General features: G+C 48.1%; 1 protein-coding gene and 1 non-coding gene across 2 annotated transcripts in view; both read left to right on the forward strand.

The window, feature by feature from the left end:
• The first annotated feature begins 1,590 nt into the window (after positions 1 to 1,590).
• The window catches only part of LOC110589745 (Snf2 related CREBBP activator protein), a 32,298-nt gene continuing 12,573 nt past the window's right edge, over positions 1,591 to 21,315 (forward strand). Inside the window, exons 1-23 of the mRNA XM_021700334.2 lie at positions 1,591 to 1,663; positions 3,108 to 3,181; positions 3,777 to 4,039; positions 5,222 to 5,473; positions 7,789 to 7,974; positions 8,223 to 8,363; positions 9,558 to 9,780; positions 9,896 to 10,173; positions 10,814 to 10,904; positions 11,045 to 11,134; positions 11,636 to 11,824; positions 11,910 to 12,244; positions 12,349 to 12,526; positions 13,077 to 13,213; positions 13,452 to 13,621; positions 13,737 to 13,929; positions 15,614 to 15,750; positions 15,840 to 16,026; positions 17,510 to 17,679; positions 18,072 to 18,337; positions 18,548 to 18,832; positions 19,325 to 19,489; positions 20,171 to 20,437. Coding sequence (XP_021556009.2) covers positions 3,986 to 4,039; positions 5,222 to 5,473; positions 7,789 to 7,974; positions 8,223 to 8,363; positions 9,558 to 9,780; positions 9,896 to 10,173; positions 10,814 to 10,904; positions 11,045 to 11,134; positions 11,636 to 11,824; positions 11,910 to 12,244; positions 12,349 to 12,526; positions 13,077 to 13,213; positions 13,452 to 13,621; positions 13,737 to 13,929; positions 15,614 to 15,750; positions 15,840 to 16,026; positions 17,510 to 17,679; positions 18,072 to 18,337; positions 18,548 to 18,832; positions 19,325 to 19,489; positions 20,171 to 20,437 — 3,994 coding nt within the window. The 5' untranslated portion in view covers positions 1,591 to 1,663; positions 3,108 to 3,181; positions 3,777 to 3,985. The remainder of the gene's footprint in view (positions 1,664 to 3,107; positions 3,182 to 3,776; positions 4,040 to 5,221; positions 5,474 to 7,788; positions 7,975 to 8,222; positions 8,364 to 9,557; positions 9,781 to 9,895; positions 10,174 to 10,813; positions 10,905 to 11,044; positions 11,135 to 11,635; positions 11,825 to 11,909; positions 12,245 to 12,348; positions 12,527 to 13,076; positions 13,214 to 13,451; positions 13,622 to 13,736; positions 13,930 to 15,613; positions 15,751 to 15,839; positions 16,027 to 17,509; positions 17,680 to 18,071; positions 18,338 to 18,547; positions 18,833 to 19,324; positions 19,490 to 20,170; positions 20,438 to 21,315) is intronic.
• LOC123325023 lies at positions 10,595 to 10,723 on the forward strand. Its single transcript, XR_006540191.1, has one exon. It is a non-coding gene; the product is annotated as a small nucleolar RNA SNORA30/SNORA37 family (small nucleolar RNA).

The raw sequence follows: 21,315 nt of genomic DNA on the forward strand, positions 1-21,315 counted from the left end.
TATATAGAGAGAGAGAGCATGAGCAGTAGGAGCAGCAGAGGAAGAGGGAGAAGCAGACTCCCCGCTGAGCCAGGAGCCCGACGCGGGGCTCGATCCCAGGACCCTGGGATCATGACCTGAGCCGAAGGCAGACCCTTAACCATCTGAGCCACCCAGGTGCCCCGCTCAGTGTGGTTCTATGCTGGGGTCTCAGAAATATGTAAGCTTGGTATAAAAAAAAAAGACTGAACTGGCCCTAAATGGATAGGCATTCAACCACTTTTTCAATCAAACAATCTGTCCTGGGTGCTTTTGTATGCCTTGAGGCCCCAGCATAGGCCAGAGGTAGCAAACTGGCAACCTGTGGCTGAATTTGACCCTTTTGGCCAGCAGGGTGACCACTGGAACAGTGGTTTGAACAGTGGCTGTTCTTGCGGGACAGAGCCTATAGTCTCCAGTCCCTCATGTTTCTCACCTGACCCTCTTCATTTTATTTATATTACCTTCCTAGGTATTTGAGTTTTCTTTCTTTATTTACATTTATTTTCTTAATAAAGTATAAGGAACATACAATGTTATGTTAGTTTCACGGGTACACGTTTTTGAGTTTTCAACCCTGATCTTTGCTGTAAGAAAAACATCTTCAAATCAGTGACACCGAGAGAAGGATCAACTCTTTGAGTAAACCAGGTAAGAACTAAACTGAGTGGATGAAGAGGACCTGAATGAGAACTTTATCAGGGCTTCCTAACCTGACTTTAGTTGGTAAATTTTGCCCGTGTATCCTTGTGATTTAGACTGCTTGGCTATGAATCCTGGCTTTGGGCTCTGACACTGGTTAATCTACGAGCTTCAATTCATTTGTAAAATGGAGCTTGTTGGGATTAAAAGAATTAGTGCACAAAGTGATCTCAGTAGAAGGTAACTGTTGTTATTCTTTTCTGGGGTGAGGCATCTCAAAGGAGTTCTTAACCTAGAAAGTTGGCCAACAAATGGCATATAGGTGCTTGGGAGCTATCGGGAGTAACTAACTCCCTTGTGTAAAACGAAGCAGCTCTCTATGTAAGTGGACTGCCGTGGGGAATCCAGAGGCCCAGGCTCTACTGGTAACTTGCTGTAAGGACCTGACAAATTGCTTTAGCTCTTCAGGTGATGTATTAAAAAACGGTGGACTAGTCCGATTTGGCAGCCGCAATGCAGCTCCAGGAGCACTTTCGCTGGTGGAGGATAAAGACGCTCTGCCGCCGGGAAAGCGCGGAGTCTCCGAGAGGACTACATCACCCAGCCTGCTTTGCGCTTCAGGCAGCGCCCTACGCTAGCACGCGAGCCTCCCCGTTCCCCCAACCTCCAGTTACTGTCTCTCGCGAGAGGACGGGCCGCGCCGGCGGTAGCGATAGTGAGCTGTGGTGGTGGTGCTGGTGGTGGTGGTGGCGGCCGAGACGGCGGCGGCCATTTTGGTGGGGCCTCGGAAGCGGCGGCGGCGGTTCGCTGAGAGTAGCGTCTTCCATTTTTCCCACCCACCGCCCGCATCTCTTGTGCCGTGAGAGGAGGCAGTGGAAGCAAGGCGGTGGCAGTAGCCACGGGCCCCAGGGGAATTTAAAGGCCGCGAAGGCGGCAGCCAAGAGGGGGCCCTCCCCCCTCCTCGGCGGGAGGGGGGGTGGTGCGCACGCCCCCGAGGACGCAGGTAAGGAGAGGGAGACAAGATGGCGGACGCTCCACAGTTCCCCCTCCCCTGACGGGTGACTGCGCGCGCATCTTTCCGCCACCGCCTCTCCTCCCACCTTCCCGGGGTGCTGCGCGCGCACCTTCGGCCGGGGCCCCGGGGCCGGTGCGCGAGGCTGTCGGCGCGAGCCCATAGAGACAGGCTGAGGGGGGCCAGGCCGGCCAGCACAGGGCCCGGGCGCATCTCCTCTCCCCTCCCGCCCGTCTGCGCACGCGTGCCTGAGCGAGCGAGCGAGCCCTGAGAGGACGGACCCAGGTGCGCTCCTGCCCGCCCACCAACCCCATTCCCCCCCCCAAGGGGCGCGCGGGAAGAGGAAGGGGGGCGTGGGACGAGGAGTCGGGGCGCGCGCCCACCATATCCAGTCAGTAACCAGGACCTGGCGGCACGAACCCTCCCTTATGTCAGCCCTTCGCGGTCTGGTGGTGGGGGGCTCCCTGACGGGTAGGGATGAGAGACTTCCCAGCCTGCGACCCTTGTGTGCGTGGGTTTGGACTCTGGCGGGAGCCCCCGGGCGGTGCGCGCAGCCGGCTCTCTCCACTTCCAGGCGCGCACGCGCGGGCCCCTCCCCCAGTCTGTCGCGCACGTTGGGTGGGGTGGGAGTCTAGGAGGGGGCGGGGCTAGCTTAGGGTTAGTGGCAACTTGGGGCAGAGGTCAGGGGTCACGCTGGGTCAGTCTGTTGGAAGGAGTTGGGAGAGAGCGGTGAAGCGGGGGAGTCAAGAGTTCAGGCGTCTTGGATTCTGGTTAGCTCGGGTCCTGTGAATCTGTTGTGGAGGAAGGAGTGAATCAAAGGCTGCACCGTGGTGAAGGAATTTCCTTAAACACTGGGGAAACACTTCCGGGCCTTTGGTGGGTTTACCCCACCTGTTTCCGGGGCATGGTTCTTTGCTGAGCGGTCTTTCTCACTTCGGACTTCTCTCCTAATGTCTCCTGCTGCAGTTCTTGGGTTTGGGGAAGTGTCTCATGGCTCAGGTATAGGAGTTACAGGGCCCTGCCCAGAGAGGAAGGGTGGATTCTCCTGTGATTTTGTGCAGCCCTCACTGCAAAGGAGAGCCAACATCTTTGAGCTTCTGGATGTGACAGCTCTTTTTGCTTTATTTGCTCTCCGTTCAATGGTTGGAGCCTTTTACACTTCAGCTTTTTAAACTTTTTTTTTTTTTTTTTGCTTCAGTGCTTCTCCTCCAGCCAGAATCTCAGGTCTCTAGGGAATTTTGTTTTTGAAAAACATGATTTGCTTTTATTTTTCTGAAATGTGAGCTTTTCTTACTACTGTAACTCTCTTCTTTTCAACCTTTGATTTGGGTATACTTAAAAGCCTCAAAAGTTGTTGTAAAGAAGGCTTTGATAGGTGTTGGTAAATGTGGATTGGTTCCTCACTGCTGTTTTCCTGCCCTTCTGTTTGTTTCAGGCGTGATTTCCCTCAGTACGGCGGCACCGTGGAAGTACAGACTTTCACAGGGGGTGTGGTCTCAGCTCACACAGGTGAGGGTTCAGATACTGTTTTGTGTACTGATGCTAATGGGAGAGATGTTTGAGATAAACAATGAGGGAAATTATAAGTCAGTATTTTTGGTTTGATAATGGTGCAAGAACAAAACTAGACGTGTGGATAGAGAAAGGTCTGATCACCCTGGTTCTCCCAAGGAGAGTAGCATGTTCTCCATGGATTTGGCATCAGACTGCCTGAGTTTCAGTCTGTCAGTTCCTTACTGTGAGACCTTATGCAAGGCATTTAGGTCTCTGTGTGTGCTGACTTTCTAACTTATAAAATAGGGAAAGTATTAGAATGCATGCTTCATTTAGGTTAGGGATATTTTCTGTCTCTATCCTTACTATATAGAAGGAACTGAATAAACATTTATTAAGGTGTGAGAAGTACCTGACTTGCAGGGTAGGTGTGAGGATTATAGAACATATCAAGTCGGTGCTTAGTAAAGTACGACACATAGTGGAAGCTTAGGAAATGTAGGCTATAATCATTGTTCATTATCTTTATTCTTTAACATTGTTCTTTTTTTTTTTTAAAGATTCATTAATCTTTTTAAATCCCATTTCTACTCTTTTTACCCTATTTTAGGTGCTCCAGAGGCCGGTGGACCTGAGCGGAGGCTGGGACGCCCTAGTGGGCCCCGGGCCCTGGAAGGCGGGTCCCGGTGGCCGGTGGCCCAGAATGAGGCCAGCTCCCAGCATGCCCTGCAGCCGGACGCCAGCCCCTCGGCCAGCAGCAGTGGTGATAACGACCCAGTCATTCTTCAGGCGTCCAAAGAGGAGCCTGGGAGTGGGACCATGCAGAGCAGCCCCTCCCCTGCTCACCCTCAGCTCCCAATCCTGCAGGCACAGGTTTGAAAGTGGGGAGGGTTCCTTCTCTGTTTCTGCTTTGTGGGCTGTTGGGTCTGAGGCAGAAGAAATGTGGCAAGTTTTAGCCACATATCCATGATCCTGGCTATCTGTGTTTAGAAAATTTTTGGTGCTCAGGTTGAGCATCAGTCCTATTAGATACTCACATTCTTTTTGACATTAATATAATATTGATCATTAAGAGTGTAGAAACTTCTTGTTACCTGAAAAAGGTTCAGTTAGGCCAGGTTGGAAATGGAGGTTGGGACAACATGGTCCTAAACTGTGAGCTTTGAGAATAGCTCAGTTCCTTTAGGAATTGGAGCAACATAAGCATTATGGATGGTGTGTAGTGTTGATACTTTTCTTATATTAAGGAAGTGTAAGAGTAGAAAAAATGTGGCTTTTGAGAGTATACCTATACATAGGTTTGCAAAGAGTAGGCTTTTGACTGGGATGGATTTGATACTTACAGTTTTCCTGAGCAGCTGGGAAATTTTGTGACATACAGTCTTTTGTCATTTAACTGAGGTAGAAATTTCAGTGGCACACCTGTGAGGATAGTGTGCTGGAGTGGTTTTTATGAGTTTCTTCACTGTCCACATTCAAGTGGGACTTTGTTCTCTACTTATTATTGTTTGTTCAGTACCTTGTAAAGTAATAGGTGAGTATTTGAGAATAGTGACCAACCCCACACCCCTTCCTGCCTTCCTAGTAAAAGAAACTACCAGGATTGATGAAGAACATAAAGAGGTTTAAGTGATCTTGGTGGTAGTCATTGTTGCTTTTTGAATTTGGTGATAACTCAAATTTATTCTGATAGGTGAATCTGCCATACTTGCTGTGTAAAGGAAGGAAGAATAGGGAGTTGTTTATGTGAGTGGAATTCTTGAGTTTCTGAAAGGATCATTAGCATTTGAAATCACATGCTATGGTATTATTCTTGAATTTGGGAACTGTGTAAATGTCAGGTTATAACTTTTCTTGCATGCCAAGCATCTCTAAACTCGGGTCTGTTACCTTGAACACCTCATCAAAACATTACCCAAAAATTTGTGTTTATAAAAACGAGGTTGATCATTTACTCCGGAGTTTTTTTTCCTTGTAAGATAGAATGAAATAATATGATGAGAACTTCTCATGGTGCTAAGCATTCATTTTATCTATCATTTTCCGTTTTTCTAGATGGTGTCGGACGGCATGACAGGCAGCAATCCTGTGTCCCCTGCCTCATCCAGTTCCCCAGCCTCTAGTGGGGCAGGCGGCATCTCCCCCCAGCATATAGCTCAAGATTCCTCTCTGGATGGACCTCCAGGGCCCCCAGATAGTGCCACAGTGCCCCTGGAGGGGCTCAGCTTACCCCAGGCTGCTGACCTGGCTAACAAGGGCCCAAAGTGGGAGAAGAGCCATGCTGAGATTGCAGAGCAGGCCAAGCATGTACGTATTGGGAAGGCCTGTGAGGATTCTTCTTTCCTCAACTTCTAAGTCCCATGAGCATTTTACATTTCTTTCCTTGTGGATTTAGAGTATAGGCTGTGCCTTAACATATCTTGAGCAAGTTGCTTGATCTCTGAGCCTCCTTTTCTGTAAGGTAGACGTGGTGTAGTAGTCTATAGACTGTTGTGAGGTCTAAGTTAAAGGAGAAAATAGGGCGCCTGGGTGGCTCAGTTGGTTAAGCGACTGCCTTCGGCTCAGGTCATGATCCTGGAGTCCCTGGATCGAGTCCCGCATCGGGCTCCCTGCTCGGCAGGGAGCCTGCTTCTTCCTCTGACCCTCCCCCCTCTCATGTGCTCTCTCTCTCTCATTCTCTCTGTCTCAAATAAATAAATTTTAAAAATCTTTAAAAAAAAAAAAAGAAAAGGAGAAAATAGACATGAAAGTGCTTTGTAAACTGGTAAACTTAATATTTACTGGTTTCTACTTCTCATTTCTATCCTCTATCCTCTGTTGCCTTACCCAGTGGTTAAGTGTGGTCCCTGGACCAGCAGCATTGGCATCACTTGGGAAGTTTGTTAGAAATGCAAATTTGTTCGTACCCCTCTTCCACCTATCCATTTAAAGCTCGAGGGTGGGGCTCAGCAATCTGTCTTAAAAAGTATTCCAGGTGATTTTTTTTTTTTTTTAAAGATTTTATTTATTTATTTCAGAGAGAGAGAATGAGAGAGAGCACATGAGAGGGGGGAGGGGCAGAGGGAGAAGCAGACTCCCCGCCAAGCAGGGAGCCCGATGCGGGACTCGATCCCGGGACTCCAGGATCATGACCTGAGCCGAAGGCAGTCGCTTAACCAACTGAGCCACCCAGGCGCCCGGTGATTTTTTTTTTTTTTTTAGACTTTATTTATTTGAGTGAGACAATGATCAAGGAGAGCAGCAGAGGGAGAGGGAGAAGCAGACTCCCTGCTGAGCAGGGAGCCTGATGTGGGGCTCGATCCCAGGATTCTGGGATCATGACCTGAGCTGAAGGCAGATGCTTAACTGACTAAGCCACCCAGGCACCCCACTCCTGATGATTCTGATGCATGCTTAAATTTGAGAGCCATTGGTCTAATACCCTTGTCTTGATTTTTTTTCTTCACCGTCAGGTTATTTAGTTCCCTGTGTCATCTATGGCTGTTATTTCCTCTGATTTAGTTTTTGTCAGGAGAGAACAAGAATAATGAAGGCAGTTTTCTTGAGTTTATTTGTTTTTAAAGATTATTTTAGGAGCATCTGAGTGGCTCAGTCAGTTAAGCATCTGCCTTCAGCTTGGGTCATGATCCCAGGGTCCTGGGATCGAGCCCTGCATCAGGCTCCCTGCTCAACGGGGAGTCTGCTTCTCCCTCTCCCTCTGCCCCTCTCCCCCTGCTTATGCACGCTAGCTCTCCCTATCTCAAACAATTAAAATCTTAAAAAAAAAAAAAAGATTTATTTTAGAGAGAAAGTGGGGGGGGGGAGCAGAGGGACAGGGATAGGGAGAAAAGCCGAGTGGGGAGTCTGACAGCGGGGCTGGATCCCACAACCCTGAGATCATGATCTGAGCAGAAATCAAGAGTCCAGTGCTCAACTGACTGAGCCACTAGGCGCCCCAGTTGTCTTGAGTTTTTAAGTCACTTTTGTTGATTTCAAATGCTTTTACTTCCCTGCTTATGAAATTCAACCTTTATAGAAACTTGTTATCTTTTGTCATACTATTGTTTAATCTTTTTATGTATAACTTTCCAGTATTTTCACCAAAATGTACGTTTTTATAAAATATACATTTGTTTTGTGAAAACAAATCAGATTGTATACGTTGGGCTTTATATTTCTAAGCATGAACATACTTTTTCTCAAGCAGAATTCGACAGTGATGAAGATCCTTTGTATCCGGTATATAAGGAAGGGTACACTCCCTGCTTCTCTGGAGGCTTCCCTTGGAATATGTTTTCCTCAGTCTTTGCTGTGTTCACGGGGCATGGAGATTGAGTGAAATAATGGAAAGAACATGAAATCTGGTGTCTGGAGTCATTAGACCTATTTTTAATTCCCAGCTCTTATCACTTCCTGGTTGTGTGATCTCAAGTAAATCACTTAATCTCCCTGATCTTTTTTTTTTTCCTCACTTGAAAAGGTTATAATACCTACTTACTTGCAGGATTGGTATGTGGACTTAAGACACATAAAACACTCAGTCCAGACAGTGCCTATATATAATCAGTGCCCAGGAATTCAGCTGTGTTCATGAGGTAGCATATATGTGCAGTAACTTGATTGACCTAGCTCTTCCTCGTTAGGAGGCTGAGATTGAGACTCGGATTGCTGAGCTGCGGAAGGAGGGTTTTTGGTCACTGAAGAGGCTGCCTAAAGTGCCCGAGCCTCCCCGCCCCAAAGGCCACTGGGACTATCTTTGTGAGGAGATGCAGTGGCTCTCTGCTGACTTTGCTCAGGAGCGACGTTGGAAACGGGGTGTGGCCCGTAAGGTATGTCAGCAACTGGACCTTCCTTCCATATTTCTTTTCCAGGTTTCCTTTTCCTTGATAAGTGAGTTGGTTTGAAGGGAACCAAACAGAACAAACAGTATAGGGTGCTTATTAATGCCCATAGTCTCAGGAGGCAAGCTCTGACTTCTCAGATTTCTTGGACTTGATTATTCTCTTTGCTCTTGATTTGAGGAGGGAGTAGGAGACTGGCCTTGGAGTGTTTTTACTCTGGTTCCTTATTCCCACAGGTTGTGCGCATGGTCATCCGGCACCACGAGGAGCAACGGCAGAAAGAGGAACGGGCTCGGAGAGAAGAGCAGGCCAAGCTACGCCGAATCGCCTCCACCATGGCCAAGGACGTCAGGCAGTTCTGGAGCAATGTGGAGAAGGTAGGTGGCAGGAATTGGGAAAGGGAAATGCCTTAGGTTTGCTTAGTGGATAGCATGGTAGCAGGAATGATCAAAACATCTTGAGAGAATGAATATTCTAATTTCAGGCAACTTTAGTGATACTTCTGTTGTGCATTGGATCTCTCTAGCATTGAGTGCTGTGAAGAAGAAAGAAAATACAGTGGAAAAATACGGTCCTGCCTTTGGGGATTGTTAATAGGACTTCTTGATTCCTCTAGGCCATCCGTCCTCTGCAGGGCATTCAGCATGCTTTTCCTAAAACCTTTCAGTGCCATTTACTTGTTTAAATACCATATAAGTTCTTAGTAATCAAATTGTTCTCATATATTAAGTTTTATTTCTCAAGTACCACCTGGTTTATGTCTGTATTTTTAGTCTTGTCTCCTGTCAGTTCCTTTTTTTTCTACTTCAAATATTTTTTTTGCACATCCCTGGTAACTTACCCATGTTCTTTCTGCTGCCAGGAATGCCTTTTTCCGCATGCCCACTTAGGGAACACCTACTTAGTCTTTAAGATTCAGCCCCAGATACATTTGTAAATCTTTCCCTGCTGCCTGAGATTAAACTGGCTTTTCTCTTTCCTGTCCTCCCTTTGTGCTTTCCTCAGAAGCACTTTTAAGGTCATTTAGTTTTTTCTCTCTTGAAAAGCCAGTCAAGGGGCGCCTGAGTGGCTCAGTCGTTAAGCGTCTGCCTTCGGCTCAGGTCATGATCCCAGGGTCCTGGGTTCAAGCCCCACATCCGGCTCCCTGCTTGGCAGGAAGCCTGCTTCTCCCTCTCCCCTTCCCCCGCTTGTGTTCCTGCTCTCGCTAACTCTTTTTCTCTGTCAAATAAATAAATAAAATCTTTAAAGAAAAAAAAAGAAAAAAAAAGTCAAGAGGTTAGCACAGAGGAAGTTTCCCTAAATGTTGGGTAAAAGAGTACGTGAATAAAAGATTATCTTAGGGTGCCTGGGTGGCTCAGTTGGTTAAGCAACTGCCTTCGGCTCAGGTCATGATTCTGGAGTCCCAGGATCGAGTCCCGCATCGGGCTTCCCACTCAGCGGGGAGTCTGCTTCTCCCTCTGACCCTCCCCGCTCTCATGCTCTCTCTCTCCCATGCTCTTTCTCGGATAAATAAACCTAAAAAAATAAATAAAATATTATCTTAGTGACCCATTTATTTCATGCTATGGCAGGTGGTGCAATTCAAGCAACAGTCCCGGCTTGAGGAAAAGCGTAAAAAAGCTCTGGACCTGCACCTGGACTTCATTGTGGGGCAAACTGAAAAGTACTCAGACCTTTTATCTCAGAGCCTCAACCAGCCGCTAGCATCCAGCAAAGCTGGCTCTTCCCCCTGCCTTGGCTCTTCCTCAGCTGCCTCTAGTCCTCCACCCCCGGTTTCCCGGCTGGACGATGAAGGTGTGTGTCCTCTTTGGCTCTGTTACTCTTCCTCATGTACCCTTTCCAGAGCTGAAAACCCACCCTGTGGCTTGCAGGGCCCCGTGGACTTTGTGACCTTGTTCTCCTGCTATAGATGGGGACTTCCAACCCCAAGAGGAGGAGGAAGAGGATGATGAGGAGACGATTGAGGTTGAAGAACAACAGGAAGGCAACGATGCAGAGACCCAGAGGCGTGAGATTGAACTGCTTCGACGTGAGGGAGAATTGCCATTGGAAGAGCTGCTCCGTTCCCTCCCCCCTCAGCTGCTAGGAGGGCCTTCCAGCCCCTCGAGAACCCCCTCATCTCGTGACAGTGACACCCGAGATGGGCCTGAAGAAGGTGGTGAAGAAGAGCCCTCTCAGGTGTTACAGGTATAGGGAGAATGGGTAGGGGAAGGACTCAGTGGGTGCAGAGGTAGAGGTTCAAGGATTGATTTCTGGTTTATAAGGTTGGTTGTGGTGTTGAGGAGTTCTCCCTGGTTAAGAGCAGTTGGCTCTCATTTAGGGACGGATAGGGAAGAATCTGAGTTTGGGGAAAGTTGCATTCTGAGGTGGGTAGTTTCTGATGCGGTAATGGAAGAGCATATTGTACTCTACTCTTTAATTGCTATGTGGCCTTGAAAAAAATACTTAAATCTGGTTCTTGCCATTTTTGTGAAATGGTCCTAATACTCCCTATTGGTTTGTAGGTTTGGAGCTGGGATGATAATCTTGAAGTGTTTTCTGGACTAAGCTGTCTCTTTCTCATATGTCTGAGTGTGTGGGGATGGTGCTGGGGGCCTGTGTTTCTTATCTAGCACTTTCACAGATCCTCCTCCAGGCAGTGGGGCCAGGATTTGGTAGCTGGTGCTGAAAGAAAACCCTTGGTTGCATCCTTGCCCTGGGACTGTGCCAGTGGCAGCTGTCACTCAGTGGGACAGAGAGACTGTTCTGTGACATCGTATTCAACATCGTCCCTTTCTCTTGCTGCTCTAACCTTAGGTCTTCTCCCTTTTCATCCTTTGCCATACAGGTGAAGCCCCCACCCTCTGTCACACAGCGCAACAAACAGCCTTGGCATCCAGATGAGGATGATGAAGAGTTTACTGCCAATGAGGATGAAGGTCAGGCTTGTTCTCTTTATCCTGTTGCCCCTTTCCTTTTAAATTACCTGGACCTAACATTTCATGCTTTCTCCTCTCCTCAACTTGGACTGGGTCCTCTGATTCTGTTCCCATTGATTTTGCTTCGTTCTCTTTCCTAGCGGAGGATGAAGAGGATACTATAGCAGCTGAGGAGCAGTTGGAAGGGGAGGTGGATCATGCCATGGAGCTGAGCGAGTTGGCTCGAGAAGGTGACATTCACCAGACGTTTACTGAGCATCCGCTTGGTGTCTCTTCTGTGCAGAATGCCAGGGATAAAGAGATGAATAAGACACTTTTTATCCCCGTTGGAGGAACTCCAGGTCTAATGACAAAGACAAATGTAAACAAATAATTATAAATAGAATGTGATGACTGGTTACGATGGAAGTTTGAACAAAGTGATACAACAGCTTAGTGGAGCTAATGTAAGAAGGATGTTGGCCATGTTTGACTTGTACCTTAAAGAGAGGTTTAGTTTGATATTACCCTTCCCAGTGGAAGGCAGCATCATCCACAGTTCTAGCCCAGGCTGTGGGCTTGGCTGTAGTGCCCGGTGCTGAAAGCAAACTCTTCTGTCTCCCTTCAGACATAAGCCCAGTAGTGTCTGTAGAAACCTGGATAAAATGAGCTGGCACCACTCAGACCTCTCCTCCTCCTTTACCCCCTTTCTCTTGAAGCACCCGGAAGCTTATCCGCTGTTCCTTCTCCAGGTGAGCTATCTATGGAGGAGCTCTTGCAGCAGTACGCGGGAGCCTATGCTTCTGATGCCTCTGCCCCAGGCTCTGGGAGTAGTGAAGAGGAAGACGAAGATGAGGTTGAGGCTAACAGCTCTGACTGTGAACCAGAGGGGGCCCTGGAAGCCGAAGAGGCTCCTCAAGAGGATAGTAGCAGTCAGTCAGGTGAATGTGTGGTCCTGGGCACACCAGAGGGGAGACACTGGGGGAGTAGGTATGGTGAATGCTAAGCCTTGGTCTTGTGCTTTAGAATCTGCTGAGGAGCAGAGCGAGGAAGAGGAAGATGAGCGTTCAGAGGAGGAAGAAACAAGTGGCAGTTCAGAATCAGAGGAATCGGAGTCTGATGAGTCTGAGGAGTCTCGATCACAGAGCCAAGCAGAGGAGGAGGAAGAGGAGGAGGAAGACGATGACTTTGGGGTGGAGTACTTGCTTGCCCGGGATGAAGAGCAGAGTGAGGCAGATGGGGGCAGTGGACCTCCCACCCCAGGACCTGCCACTACTCTAGGCCCTAAGAAGGAAATTAGTGACATCGCTGCGGCAGCTGAAAGTCTTCAGCCCAAGGGTTATACCTTGGCCACCACGCAGGTAACCCCAGACACCAGCTTCTGCTTTCTCATGTCTTGACTTTTTTGTTGCTCAGTGACTAGTGCCTCATTTCTACTGTGATAACCTCTCTTCCTCCCTACCAGGTGAAGACTCCCATCCCCCTGCTCCTGCGGGGCCAGCTCCGGGAGTACCAACACATTGGGCTGGACTGGCTGGTTACTATGTATGAGAAGAAGCTTAATGGTATTCTTGCTGACGAGATGGGGCTAGGCAAGACAATCCAGACCATCTCCCTTCTTGCCCACTTGGCCTGTGAAAAAGGTAATGAGGCAGGGCCGTCCCTCTTGGGTCTCCTTGGCCAGCTCCCTGCAAAACCTGTTTAATGGTGACTAGCTTCGGGATGGTGAAACACTCACTGTTTTGTGCTATCTTGGTAGCTACATTGACTCTGGTCATGAACTATGGAGATGCCAACGTAGGTGCTAGGATTCTTAGGGGGGACCATTGGGGTAGAGTGGTCAGGGTTATACCTGAGGAACTAGAACAGAGCCCCAAAGTTTGTATTTCCTTACCATCTCTCTTTTTAATTCTGCTTAAAATCTTTCTATTTTGTTTTTTTAAGTTGAGGCATAATTGACGCCTAACATTATGTGAGTTTTGGGTATCCAGCATAATGTTCTGATACTAGTACACATTGTGAAATGGTGAGCACAGCAAGTCTAATTAATTAACGTCCACTACCACCCAGTTACAAAAACTTTTTTTCTCTTGTGATGAGAATTTGTAACATCTCTTTTAATGATTTTCAAATATGCAATCCAGTATTATTATAGTCACCATGCTGTACATTTTTCTGTCTTTTTCTAAACAGGTAACTGGGGTCCCCATTTGATCATTGTCCCCACCAGTGTGATGCTGAACTGGGAGATGGAGCTGAAACGGTGGTGCCCCAGCTTTAAAATCCTCACTTACTATGGAGCCCAGAAAGAGAGGAAGCTCAAGCGGCAGGTTCGCGCTCCATGTGATCGATCACTCCTCCACCCGCCCCCCACTGATGCCTCTTTTACTCTTAGGCCCTTTCCTCAGAGGAGTTCCTTTTCCTCCCCTCTCTGTTGCTGCCTTCTGCTCCTGGGACTTTCTCTTTTCTCCATACCTGATTTATGTCCTTCGAGGACCTTAGCATGTCTCTTTTTTATCCTTTCTTTTTTTTCACCCCATCGTCTGCTGCTTTCTTCTGATACTTTAGGGCTGGACCAAGCCCAATGCCTTCCATGTGTGTATCACGTCTTACAAGCTGGTGCTGCAGGACCACCAGGCCTTCCGGCGCAAGAACTGGCGCTATCTCATTCTGGATGAGGCTCAGAACATCAAGAACTTCAAGTCACAGCGCTGGCAGTCACTGCTCAACTTCAACAGGTGGAGATGGAAATGGGGATCTGGAGGAGGGTTGACTTGACCTAAAGAGTGGGATACTCAGAAGGTTGGGACCTCGCTGATCATCCTCCCTCTAATTCCCTCTGTTTCTTTGCAGCCAGAGACGCCTGCTCCTCACAGGAACGCCATTGCAGAACAGTCTCATGGAGCTGTGGTCCTTGATGCACTTTTTGATGCCCCATGTCTTCCAGTCTCATCGCGAGTTTAAAGAATGGTTCTCTAACCCCCTAACTGGCATGATTGAGGGCAGCCAAGAGTACAATGAAGGTCTAGTCAAACGCCTCCACAAGGTAGGGCCTATAACAGTCTGGCAGGGGGATTGGTAGTGGCAAACTAAGGGCAGTACCTAAAAAAGCTTTAGGGAGAGGGATGTCAGTGTTGGGCTGAATTCACTCAGTTGTCAGGTGGCAGTGTGTTCTAGTGACTGACCCATTGCCAAATTGAGTGACTTCATCTTAGTCATCATTTTACTTGTTTTTTTCTAATAATGACATTTCTGTCTTTATTCTCTGAGTAGAATGATACTGCTGATCAGTCCTTGCTTAGATTTCTTCTTACCAGGCTTTCCTCAACTTTCGTTGGGTTCTCTCTCTCTCTTTTTTTTTTCTTTTGTTTTCTCTGGCTCCTCTTCCTTTGTCCGGCTTTTTTTTTTTAAGATTTTATTTATTTTCGGGCGCCTGGGTGGCTCAGTTGGTTAAGCGACTGCCTTCGGCTCAGGTCATGATCCTGGAGTCCCGGGATCGAGTCCCACATCGGGCTCTCTGCTCGGCAGGGAGTCTGCTTCTCCCTCTGACCCTCCTCCCTCTCATGCTCTCTGTCTCTCATTCTCTCTGTCTCAAATAAATAAATAAAATCTTTTTAAAAAAAAAAAAAGATTTTATTTATTTTAGAGAAGGGGAGGGGGAGGAGCAGAGGGAGAGGGAGAAGCAGACTCCACAGTGAGTGCAGAGAATAATGCGGGGCTCGATCCCACGACTCTGAGATCATGACCTGAGCTGAAATCAAAAGTCAGACACTCAACTGCTTTGTCCAGTTTCTAAGTAACATGTCTCAGCATTCTGATGAGACAACTCTTTTGTCTCAGTTATGTCTTAAGGTTTTAAAGACACTCTGATTTATATTTTACTCTTTTTTATTGTTATGTTAATCCCCATATATTACATCATTAGTTTTAGATGTAGTGTTCCATGATTCATTGTTTGTGCATAACACCCAGTGCTCCATGCAGAACGTGCCCTCCTCAATACCCATCACCAGGCTAACCCATCCTCCCATCCTGTTTTACTCTTAACCAGTCAACCTGTATTTTAAATTTCTGACTTGATATTTTTAAATCAGAGTTTCTCTTGAATACACTCTATTTAAGCGAGACATCTCAAGTCTTTTATTTCTGCTCCATTTTGTTCAATCACACCGTTACCTTGGTACATCAAACTAGAAACGAGAGTCGTCTTTAGCTGTGTCTCTTTCCTTCATTATATTTCTATTTTCCATTTCTTCCATGTCATAAAGACCGTGTCCTATCAGATTTTACCTCTTTGGATTTCAGACTTGCCTTTTGTTTTCTATGCTGCTGTCACTGCCACAGTTTTTGTTCTCAGCTTCTCTCCTGGATTCACTTTCATAATATTATAAATTTACAGTTCCTCCTTGGAATGTAATTTGAGTCCTCTTTTGTGCATAGTTACTCTGCCCTCAGTGTCTTTTTTTTTTTTTTTTTTTAAGCGTTTCTTAAGGAGTGGTATTATCATCTTTATATGTCTCTTCTAACAGACAGTAAAGTCCTGAGAGGAGGGCTTACATTTGATTCCTCTTTGTGTGATTGATTCCTGGCATGCTTCATGGCTTCATGAGTGTTTACTGAAGGGCTGAGCCAGGGTTCTGCTGGACATCAGGCCAAGACCCAGCTAGAAGGGCTAGGCTGGGGCTCAGTGCCCTCGTTCTCCTGTCAGCGTCCTGCTTATTTACTTTTAGGTTTTGCGGCCTTTTTTGCTGCGTCGAGTTAAGGTGGATGTTGAGAAGCAGATGCCTAAAAAATATGAGCACGTTATCCGCTGCCGGCTCTCCAAGCGTCAGCGCTGTCTCTATGATGACTTCATGGCACAGACCACGTAAGGGAGGACTGAGGGTGGGTCTTGGGGCCCTATATTGGAACAGATGTGATTGTCAGGATGCCCCATTTATTTTTCCTCTCTCCCAGAACTAAGGAGACACTAGCCACAGGCCATTTCATGAGTGTCATCAACATCTTGATGCAGCTGCGAAAAGTCTGCAATCATCCAAACCTGTTTGACCCTCGACCTGTTACCTCCCCCTTCATCACCCCAGGAATTTGCTTCAGCACCGCCTCTCTGGTGCTAAGGGCCACTGATGTCCACCCCCTCCAGGTAAGTTGTTCCCAAGGTTATTGGCCCTACCTCCAACCCTGCATCCTTTTCTTTAGGCGGGAGTCCGACCTTTTGCATCCTTCCCTCCTTGTAAGCTGAGCACTGTTCCCCTAGTTTCATCGTTTTCTAGCTGTGTGCCTTAGGGCAAGGTAATTATTAATTGATCTCTAATCCTAAGTTTGCTTGCACTTGAAAGTAGGGATTATAAAGGCCATATGATCTGTGGTATGTTTGTGAAAATTGTGTTAATATTTTTGAAAGTGCCTGGCATGTTAGTGATACTTAAATATTATTTTGTTTTCCTGTTCCTTCTCTCTTTTTGACCACTTTTCCCCCCAAAACTTTTGGTTTTGTTGTGGTCAAATACACAAACTTTACCATTTTAACCGTTTTTAAGCATATGTTTTAGTGGCATGGGTACATTCACATTGTTGTGTGACCACCGCCACCATCCATCTTCAAAACTTTTTTCATCTTTCCAAATTGAAACGCCATGCACACTACGTGATAACTCCTCATTCTCCCCTTTCCCCCAGCCCTTGGCAGCCACCATTCTAATCTTTGTCTAAGTTTGAGTATTCTGGGTACTCATTATAAATAGGATCATATGGTATTTGTCCTTTTGTGACTGGCCTATTTCACTCAGCAGATTGTTTTCCAGGTTCATCTTATAGCATGTGCCAGAATTTCCTTCCTTGTTAAGTTTGAGTGTTGCTGCTTTATATCTGTGTCTATATAGCCATATATATCTACACTTATACATGTGTATATACTGCATTTTGTTCATCTGTTTACCTATCAATGGACACTTTGGGTTATTTTCACCTTCTGGGTATTATAAATAATGCTACAACGAACATGGATGTACAAATACCAGTTTGAGCCCCTGCTTTCAATTCTTTTGGGTACATACCCGGACACAGAATTGCTGGATCATATGGTAGTTTTATTTTTAATTTTTTGAGGAACCCCCGTAGTATTTTCCATAGTGGCTGCTCCATTTCACATTGCCACAAGCAGTGCACAAGGGTTCTGATTTCTCCACATCATTGCTAGCACCTGGTATTTTCTGTTTTATTATAATAGCCGTCTTAACAGGTGTGAGATGGCGGTACCTTGTGATTGTGATTTGCATTTCCCTAATGATTAGTGATGTAGAGCATCTTTTCATGGGCTTATCGTATATTTCCTTGGGAGAAATATCTATTTGATATATTTGCCTGATTTTTTAATTGGGTAGTTTTGTTGTTGAGTTATAGGAGTTCTTCATATGTCTGGATATTAACCTCTTATCAGATACATGATTTGCAAATATTTTGTCCCATTCTGTGACTTGTCTTTTCACTTTGTTGGTAGTATCTTTTGATGCAGTCCAATGATCAGTTTTTTCCTTTTGTTGCCTGTGCTATTGGTGTCCTAGCCAAGAAATCATTGCTATATTGGTTCCTTTGACACCATGCTTTTGTGTTCCTTCTTGTACCAGCGGATAGACATGGGTCGGTTTGATCTTATTGGCCTGGAGGGTCGTGTGTCTAGATATGAGGCTGACACATTTCTACCCCGGCACCGCCTGTCCCGCCGGGTACTGCTAGAGGTGGCTACTGCTCCTGACCCCCCACCCCGGCCCAAACCAGTCAAGATGAAGGTCAACAGGTACCAGGGCTGAGGGGTAAAGGGATGGGTTCCTAGAAAAGGTGGCTACAGCTGGCTGGGAGCAGAAATTGGGGTGGAAAGGAGAGAGTTGGAGGCTAGGCTAGAATGTTTATATGGGATGGATGCAAAGTACTGGTGGAATTGGGGGAGAGAAGAGGGTCCTGGGAGGGCCCCTTGTGTTTGTCACTGATTTGTTTTCCCCTTTTTCTGCTTGGTGCTTTTCGGTTATCTTGGATTTCTTTTCCTCTTTCTCCTTTGTGTCCTTTTCCTTTACCCCCTTCGTTTTTGTTAATCTTTGTCTTATGTTTCTGCTTCATTTTCCTTATTCCTTTCTTTTCCTATTCCTTTTTCTCCTTTCCTCCCTACCCACCCTTTTGTTTTTGTCCTTATAGGATGCTGCAGCCAGTGCCCAAGCAGGAAGGTCGTACAGTAGTGGTGGTGAACAGCCCACGGACCCCCATGGGCCCTGTCCCGGTCCGACCCCCTCCAGGCCCTGAGCTCTCCACCCAGCCCACCCCTGGCCCAACCCCCCCAGTGCTGCCAGCACCACTGATGGTGTCGGCCTCGCCTGTTGGGCCCCCGCTTGTTCCAGCGTCCCGGCCTCCTGGCCCTGTTCTGTTGCCCCCGCTGCAGCCAAATAGTGGGCCTCTGCCCCAGGGTGAGTTACAAGGGGGCCAGCTTGCTTGGGGGTTACCTCAGGCAGATTGTTCAGACTGGGGAAGAAGTAATGAAATTAGAGTGTTGAGGGAGCTAAGTTGGAGACAGAGGTGTGGTGTTTGATGGGTTGGGAGGGTGTATGGAGATTTCTGGGAGCAGGCTAAGGCTCTAGTCAGGGTATATCTGACAGATGCTTGCTTTGTGTCTACAGTGTTGCCATCCCCCCTGGGGGTCCTTAGTGGGACTTCACGGCCTCCTACGCCAACCCTGTCCCTGAAACCGGCCCCACCTGCTCCTGTTCGCCTGAGCCCTGCCCCGCCTCCAGGCTCCTCCAGCCTGTTGAAGCCCCTGACAGTGCCACCAGGCTACACTTTCCCTTCTGCTGCCACCACCACCTCTACCACCACAGCCACTGCTCCCACCACGGCAGTGCCAGCTTCTACTCCTGCACCACAGCGCCTCATCTTGTCTCCTGATATGCAGGCTCGCCTGCCCTGTAAGTTCTCAGGTGTCTGTGAATGAAGGCTTTGAGATGGGAGGAAGGTTTATATGCTATAGGGCTGGAGAAAAGCTCGGGAATGTGAAAGCATAAAATTCTGGGTAGTTAATGTACGTGAAGTATTTTGGCAGATGCTGGAAATTCATAATCAAGAGCTGTCAGTGAGTTCTCGGGCTAGTGGGGAAGATGACCCAGAGATGAGTAAATAGTGGTAAACCTAGTAGTAGGAAGTTATTTGGGGCAAAGGGCAGCATGGAGTTGGGGGTGGTGATTAGCTCAGTACGGTGGCAGCCCATTAGAAGATATAAAGGAGATTGCTAGGCAAACAAATGGGATTGGAAGTAGCACATCAAAGGCTCAGAGGCTGAGTTTGTTAGAATATGGTAAATTGAGGGGGGGAGGGTTGGAGGAACTGGAGACCTGTGCTTCGTGGGGCGAAGGGGCCTTAGAGTCATCCCTGTGTACATTCAGCCCCTTCTTTGTTCCTAGCAGGCGAAGTGGTCAGCATCGGGCAGTTGGCCTCCCTGGCACAACGTCCAGTGGCCAGCGCAGGGGGAAGCAAACCTCTCACCTTCCAGATCCAGGGCAACAAGCTGACTTTGACTGGTGCGCAGGTGCGCCAGCTTGCTGTGGGGCAGCCCCGCCCGCTGCAAAGTAGGTAAAACCCACCCCCTGTCCTGCCTTTTTTCTCCTCTTCCTTGTCTCTCTGTTTTTGTTGCTCTTTTCAGACACAGTCTTTATGTTTCTTTCCCTAGCTTTTGGTGGGTGGGGCCAAAGGGAATCTTTGGAGGGGGTCTTTTGGAAAAGATAGGGATAAGGTCATTCTAGAGAAGTTATTCCCTCTCTGTTCTTTCCTTTTCCTCTTGCCCTTGCCTCTGTCCTCCTCCGGCTGATAGCTGCTTCTCTTTCTTTCTCTCTTCCCTTAACCCAGGGAATGTGGTGCACCTGGTGTCAGCAGGGGGGCAGCACCACCTCATCAGCCAGCCTGCCCATGTGGCTCTCATCCAGGCCGTGGCCCCGACCCCTGGCCCCACCCCTGTCTCTGTGCTGCCTTCTTCGACCCCCAGCACCACCCTTGCCCCCACTGGCCTCAGCCTTCCGCTTGCTGCTAACCAGGGTGAGGCTCCTGGCCTTCCTACTTACTTAGCCCTTGCTGGCCTTGGTCCCTTTAGGCATGCCCTGGGCTACTGTCTGTCCGGCCTTCCCTCAGTGTTGTTTTCCCTTGCCAGTATCTTCAATATCTGTCTGCTGCCCTCTCCTGCCCCTGGACTATTTCCATCCTTTGGGTCTCTTGTCTCTTTTCTACCTTTCCCTCAATGTAGCTTCCTCTTGCAGTGCCACCAACCATGGTGAATAATACAGGCGTGGTGAAGATTGTAGTGAGACAGGCCCCTCGGGATGGACTGACTCCTGTTCCTCCGTTGGCCCCAGCACCCCGGCCTCCGAGTTCTGGGCTTCCAGCTGTGTTGACTCCACGCCCCACATTAACCCCTGGCCGGCTACCCACACCTCCTCTGGGTACTGCCCGGTCCCCCATCCCCACGTCCACTCTGGTGAGGCCCCTTCTCAAGCTGGTCCACAGTCCTTCGCCCGAAGTCAGTGGTGAGTCCAGGTGGCTAAGAGCAGATGTTTTTGCCAGGAATGGACATAGGGTGGTCCGGAGGATTTCTTAGTCACAATAGACTTCTAGTTTATCAGCATACTGACTCGGTTTGTAGTGGGCCCCAGAACTAGGGTGCTGAGGTCTTGCCTTATTTTAGAGTATACTTCTTAGAATCTTGGAGGGAAAGGAAATGTTAAGTTGTCAGAGTCCTTGAATCTTTGACGTCATGGGGTTGGGAGTGAAGGTTTTCTGGGAAAGGGATGAAGCGTGGGGGTAAGGGGAAGGGTGGGACAGAGTAATAGAGCAAGAAAAGAATTCTGGGGCTAACTCATCCTCTGTCTCCACAGCTTCAGCACCCGGAGCTGCTCCCTTGACCATCTCTTCTCCTCTCCCTGTGCAGCCCTCACTCCCTGGGCCAGCCTCTTCTCCAGTGCCAGTTCCCAATTCCTCCCCCCTTGCTAGTCCTGTGTCCTCTACAGTCTCCGTTCCAGTGTCATCTTCACTTCCCATCTCTGTCTCCACCACGCCTCCTGCCCCAGCCTCAGCTCCACTCACCATCCCCATCTCAGCCCCCTTGCCTGTTTCGGCTTCTGGCCCAGCTCTGTTGACCAATGTGACTCCAGCACTGGCACCTGTTGTCTCAGCGGCTCCTGGACCTCCCTCTTTGGCACCAGCTGGGGCTTCCCCGTCACCGTCAGCTTTGACTCTAGGTTTGGCCACAACTCCACCCCTGTCTTCATCTCAGGCACCTGGTCACCCTCTGTTGTTGGCTCCAGCCTCTTCACATGTTCCAGGCTTGAACTCAGCTGTGGCCCCAACATGTTCACCTGTTCTGGTACCAGCTTCTGCTCTGGCCAGTCCTTTTCCGGCAGCACCA

Source organism: Neomonachus schauinslandi, chromosome 5, assembly GCF_002201575.2.
Source record: "Neomonachus schauinslandi chromosome 5, ASM220157v2, whole genome shotgun sequence".
NCBI classification, from domain to species: domain Eukaryota; kingdom Metazoa; phylum Chordata; class Mammalia; order Carnivora; family Phocidae; genus Neomonachus; species Neomonachus schauinslandi.